Source organism: Cibotium barometz, chromosome 1 (genome assembly GCF_041138505.1).
Source record: "Cibotium barometz isolate CiBa-2024 chromosome 1, ASM4113850v1, whole genome shotgun sequence".
Taxonomy (NCBI): domain Eukaryota; kingdom Viridiplantae; phylum Streptophyta; class Polypodiopsida; order Cyatheales; family Cibotiaceae; genus Cibotium; species Cibotium barometz.
Window position 1 is genome coordinate 54,171,432 of NC_141046.1, and position 5,982 is coordinate 54,177,413.

The window sequence follows — 5,982 nt, forward strand, 5'->3', positions numbered from 1 at the left end:
TGATTCAAAGTGCTAAAAGGAATTTTCTTACACATAGAAAATGCATGATTATTTGTCAATAAACCATTTCATAAGAGAAAATATTATTATTTCAAAAAAGAGAGAAAACAACAGCATTTAGTGATTAATTTGATTCTATTTTTTTATTTCATTATAGATAGACTTCCCGTCTCCTTATTTAGAACCTTTGGTGCTTCTAAATGCAAACTTTATGCAAATAAATTGACCAAACAAGATTCATAGAGTGGTACGTCTCAATCACAATGTTTAATAGCTCACATTCAAATTGAAGGTGCATGTGTGGGTATGCACGTTTTTACCCCCCCTCCATATGCCAAAAACACACACACACACAGTCTCTCTCTCTCTCTCTCTCTCTACACACCAAACACAAAGTGGGATCTCCATACGCCAAAATACATGTATAAGTGTCCCTTCTCAAGAAAAAAACACCTTTATTCTTCCACTATTATTCATAAGATTTGACTCTAGGGTGTAGATTGAAGAAATGTTCACACTTCATTTTCTTTATAGACATGAATTTGTGTGTATGTGTGTGTGTGTGTGTGTGTGTGTGTGTATGCATGCATATATAAACACATACATACATATACGAACACACATATATACATACACATACATCCATACATAGATATATACATGTATGCATACATACACACACATCCACACATATACATATATTTACATATATGTACACACACATATGCACACACGTGCATGCACACATATGCATGTGCACACACACACACACATAAAGAGAGAGATTTTTGATGATCAAGATGAACACCAATAGCATTTAAAGATGTATACGTGCTCACCATTCCAGACATGTTTTGTATGCAACTTATTCTTGATGTTCATCATCTAAAATCTTTCCATAGTCTTGACCTTCATATTATATAGGTTGCCAATGATGAGCTAAGTAATTTTAGATTCAAAAGTTGATACAAGTCAAATGCTTATCTAAACTCAAAGAAGCGTGAGAATGGGTGTATGTAGGCATGTACGAAAGGTTTATAAATGTTCTTAAAGTTAGAAAGAAGCGTGAGAATGGGTATATGCAGGCATGTAAGAAAGGTTTATAAATGTTCTTAAACTTATGCTTTAGAAAATATCTACAATAGCTTGCTAGCTTGCTCGAGGCGGGATATTATTGCTAAAGGAGGTATAACCCTGTACTCAAAGCTGCGTATGGAAGAAAGGTTTATAAATGTTCTTAAACTTAAGCGGATTTAAAACAAGCTTTAGAAAATAAGTCCAATAGCTTGCTAGCTTGCTCGAGGCAAAATGTTATTGCTATAGGCGGTATAATATAATTTGCTCTTTAACTTCCATCTGGATCTGCGGTGTATTGATTGGTAGTGTCGATTTCAATGTCCTCCCATTGTCCATTGCCTGAATATATATATATATTCAACAGACAATACAAAAGATAAGCACACGGACTAACTATCACATTTGGACGCACAAAAAGCCTGCATATGTAGATTCTAGAGTTAGAATTTCTTACTCCTTTTCAATGTCATAGCCACAACTGCACCATTCTCAACCTATAATTCAAATCAAATGAAGCGTTATAGTATGCGCTAATTGATTTGCTTTGAGTCTTGGGCGGTCTCTCACTAGACTCTGTCTCACACACAGACACACTCACACAGAGAAGACTGGAAGGGGTAGATAATGAGTGTACTGTGTTTTCCTAATAGACGTGAATGTGATTCAATTAAACAGGAATGATGAACACAGCCATAACTTAGGGAGACGATGTACACCTGCTGTTCGGCAAGTGTTCGTGCATCGTCGAGAACTTGACGCGAATCAGGCAAAACCAGACGTTGGTTTCTAACTGGGTTGCCAGTGAGACTTTGCAATTTGGCCTTGATATCCCGGCCACTATCAGAGGAGTTGCAACGCAGAAAGTAGGTGGTCCTTTGCCTCTTCACTCGGATATACATGGCCTGCGACACACATTGCAATTTGTTTATGTTTTGAAATAATTTACCCATTGCAAATCAAAGAGGCACGACAGGGGTCGTAATTACCACAACCGCTTATTAAGCACTAATCAACCAAATGGATGCTAATTAACAAATTACAACTTAGTTTTTGTAATGCTTATTGCTCACCATCGAAAAAGGATTATCTGAGGTGGGCGAGAACTAGGGTTAAGAGGCTTGGATATGCTTAGAACTTCCTTCCTTTGTTTCCCGGAAATGCCATTCCTTCACGCTAGGCTTTCCCTTTTAAAGACCTCGTGGGGGTGTGCACTTTGCATTGGGCCTCAACTCAAAAGCTAAAATTCAATATCTACCTTCCATTTGATGTGTCATATGCCCATCACGAAGATCCCCCTGGCCTCCCTCCCTCGTTCAAAAAGTGAGTACCATATACTAGAGCTCAAAGTGAGAATTAATAACAAGCTACCCCCTCTCCATGTAGTATTCCACAAGAGCTGATGCAATCCAAGTATGGTGTAGTACACAAGTTCAAGAAAAACATGGGTTTTCTCATAGCTAACATTACGGGTTTTCTTCTCTCTTAATGAAAACTAGTTATCTAGTACAAGTATGTAGTACTCCCTATTGATGCCTAAGTTGCAAAGGGATTGAAGTGACTACACTTCTATTTTCTAGAGGTACACTTTGCACTTTCACAAAATATATATTCCCTTTTAATAGCTCCACATTTTGTGGAGATTGTAGTGATGATTATTGGTATCAAATTCTTTTCAAGTTGATGGGAATAAAATTTATTGACAAGGAGGGCAATAATAAAACACTTGAACTTCTTGATTCTTATATCTTTTAGTAAGGTTCCTAGAGCACTAGGTGCAATCTAAGGGACTGTAGGCACTCAACACAATGGTTATTTTATTCTATTCCAGATAATGTTGCTTTGTTAAAGTGTTGCCAAAATTTATAAACCCTTATCATGGCTATGAGTTGCATAATCACACTTCTTAATTTTCCATGCCATTTCATAGCATTTATGATAACAAAATGTACACCTAAAGAAAGATGCAACTTGACTTTGGAAGTAGCAAAAAATTATAAAGTCAAATTATACTTCTAAGTCATTTGAAATACTCTCACTTTATATAAGGAGAAATAGCATAGTGTTGCAATGATCATACTACAACGATCATGTGTAGATTATTTTGTCAAGAATTTTTCTTCTTCTAACTTGTGATAAAGTGATGTGTGTATACTAGTTGACAAGGCCATGTGAGGCCAGTCTAATTTGCGAGCTATATAGTAAGCTATATTATATTCTTTAAAGAATATATGAAAGGTAAAACTACTCTATAAAGAAGAGATGAATGTATCTCTTAATACATTTACCATTGAAAATTATCAACATGAAGTCACCTTCTTTTTTTATTTACAACCTTTTAGTTAATGTCTCAAAATTCTCATGTACATTTGTAGTTATGGTAATTTTGTTGCTCCTATTGCCATTAAAGTTCTAAAGCATTCATACAATTCCCATTCAATTACAACCTAATTGGGTAGTTATAAGGCTCAAAAGGAAAAGCATTTCTCTTTTCTAGAGAAACGAGTTAAAATTATGCCTTGAACATTTTATTCAACCTTATAATGTACACCCAATCTATTTACAACATGCACTTGTTTATGCAAAATAAGAAATTATGAATACTATTAAGAAGTGTTGATTGCATTTTACAGTAGTAAGAAAGATTTACCTCTTTAAATTTCCATGGAATGTACATAAGTCTGGTTAATTAATTTGCCTATACATAGAGATATTTGGTTCATTTGAAAAAATGGGAAATTCCATACACATAATCTACAGCTATATATATATATATATATATATATATTATTCTCCTCTTTAAATTTCCATGGAATGTACATAAGTCTGGTTAATTAATTTGCCTATACATTGAGATATTTGACTCATTTGATTAACTACTTTGCCTATACATAGAGATATTTGATTCATTTAAAAAATGGGAGATTCCATACACATAATCTACAGGTATATATATATATATATATATATATATATTATTCTCCATTAAAAAAATGCAAAATAGCATCTCTATGGTTTCTTTTATAAATTCCACAATGGGTGTAATGCCTTGAATGATGCATCACGTAGGTTTCGTAAAACCAAGAACAAAAAAGTGTGAGTCACAAATTTTGCACTTAACTACTTGATTTGAAATATTCAAATGAAAAATCATCACCCCAAAACATTGGGTGATATGAATTGAGAAATTAAATTTATACCCTCCCTGTCTCCCTCACTTTCTCCCACGACCAACCTCCTGGGTCTTCTTCAAAGAATGCAAAAAAGGCAAATGGCTTGTTTAAGAGATCTTGTTGAGCTTTTTTGTAAAACTACTAAAAACCAAAAAAAACTCTTTTAAAGTGAATGTATTTGATTCAGGGAATTATAGCTAGTTATTAGTAATTTTCGATTCTTGAATGTTTTCTTTTTTTAGACCACACATTTCTCTCAAGATCTTCATGGTCTTCATGCTATGTTTTCGTCCCTTTGTCATTTTAGCCTTCTGTAAATGTGAATAATTTCCTTTCTTCTTTCTTTGTGTTTTATCTTGTCACCATCTTCTTCTTCTTCCCCTCCCTCTCCCTCTCTCTCTCTCTCTCTCTCTCTCTCTCTCTCTTAATAAAGTGATCTTTGTGTTGAAATAGTGGGCCAACATGTGTATGTGGGGCAAGGGTTCACGTTGCAATGTATTGCGTGCACCCTCCACTTTTATGTGCATAAGGTTGTATTTCTCTCTCTCTCTCTCTCTCTCTCTCTCTCTCTCTCTCTCTCTCTCTTAATAAAGTGATCTTTGTGTTGAAATAGTGGGCCAACATGTGTATGTGGGGCAAGGGTTCACATTGTAATGTATTGCGTGCACCCTCCACTTTTATGTGCGTAAGGTTGTATTTCTCTAATTATATTTGGTGATTGTAAAATGTGAGAGTGAAAGGTCAAAGGCTAGATTCCAAATTATGCAAGAAATTATGAAGGTTAGTTAGACACATGGGGTGTCACATGGGTTATGGTGGTGATTGACCTGATTTAGGGATTTGATGGAGTGATTCATGGAGAAGATTATTAGTATAGATGTCAATGATTTTTGGAGATGATTATGGGTCTATATGATCTCTTTGTGAGATATTACTTGATGTACTAAAAATCTCATTAAGAGAGTGGTATTTTTGTAATGAAATACACTATAAATGGCATGTTTTGGATGATGATCTCATTGAGAATCAATTGATAGAGCATGAGGAGGGCTCGTCATCATCTAGTAAGATTATTGATAGTACATCCTCAAATCCTTTTATGGATGGTAATGAATTTCCTTTTAATCTCATGTTTAAAGATATAGGAGATATGGGGATCACATTTAAAAATGACCCGTTTGGAGCCATGGACCTTGTACAAGATGAATAATCAAATCTATTTTTGAATACACATGCATATATTGATGCTCATTTTGTTGATGCACATGTCGATGAAAATTTTGATGCATATTTTTACACATGTTTCGATATATATATATATATATATATATATATATATATATGAAATTACGAGTGAATATTATCAATGATATTACTGATGCATACTGAGGCTCATAAGATCACATGCCTGAAAAAAAACTCTCGTAAAAATGTCGATAAAAAATGTCAGTAATGGGTAAATCTCTTGTAGTATATGTTGCATGTAAGAACTCTTATGCATTATGAGAGCTCTATGCATAGTGAGCTTCATGCATAAGAGATTTAATGTGTAAGAGCTCAATGCATTTTGATGGCTTCATATATAAGATCTCCTACTACAGATCTTAACACTAATAGCAAGATTATTGGCAACAAACCCTCTTGCTCTATTAGGTTTTATTTCTTAGACATCAATACATATTGTAATAGCAAGATTATTGGCAACATCTTAGACTAATAGCAAGATTATTGGCAA

At 34.3% G+C, this 5,982-nt stretch overlaps 1 protein-coding gene across 1 annotated transcript; it reads right to left on the reverse strand.

The window, feature by feature from the left end:
• Positions 1-1,213: 1,213 nt before the first annotated feature.
• Positions 1,214-2,308, reverse strand: LOC147642170 (polyubiquitin 9-like). Its single transcript, XM_086775227.1, has 4 exons — positions 2,148-2,308; positions 1,794-1,979; positions 1,532-1,571; positions 1,214-1,416 (listed from the first exon to the last, which is right to left on the reverse strand). Exons 1-4 carry the CDS (start codon positions 2,148-2,150, stop codon positions 1,346-1,348), a joined length of 300 nt encoding a protein of 99 aa, XP_086631353.1. The 5' UTR covers positions 2,151-2,308; the 3' UTR covers positions 1,214-1,345.
• Positions 2,309-5,982: the final 3,674 nt, after the last annotated feature.

Coding starts and splice junctions, on each gene's coding strand:
- LOC147642170 (XM_086775227.1), bottom strand. Junction 1,572..1,793: donor GAACACTTGCCGAACAGCAG/GTGTACATCGTC, acceptor TTTGAATTATAG/GTTGAGAATGGTGCAGTTGT. Junction 1,417..1,531: donor GGCTATGACATTGAAAAGGA/GTAAGAAATTCT, acceptor ATATATATTCAG/GCAATGGACAATGGGAGGAC.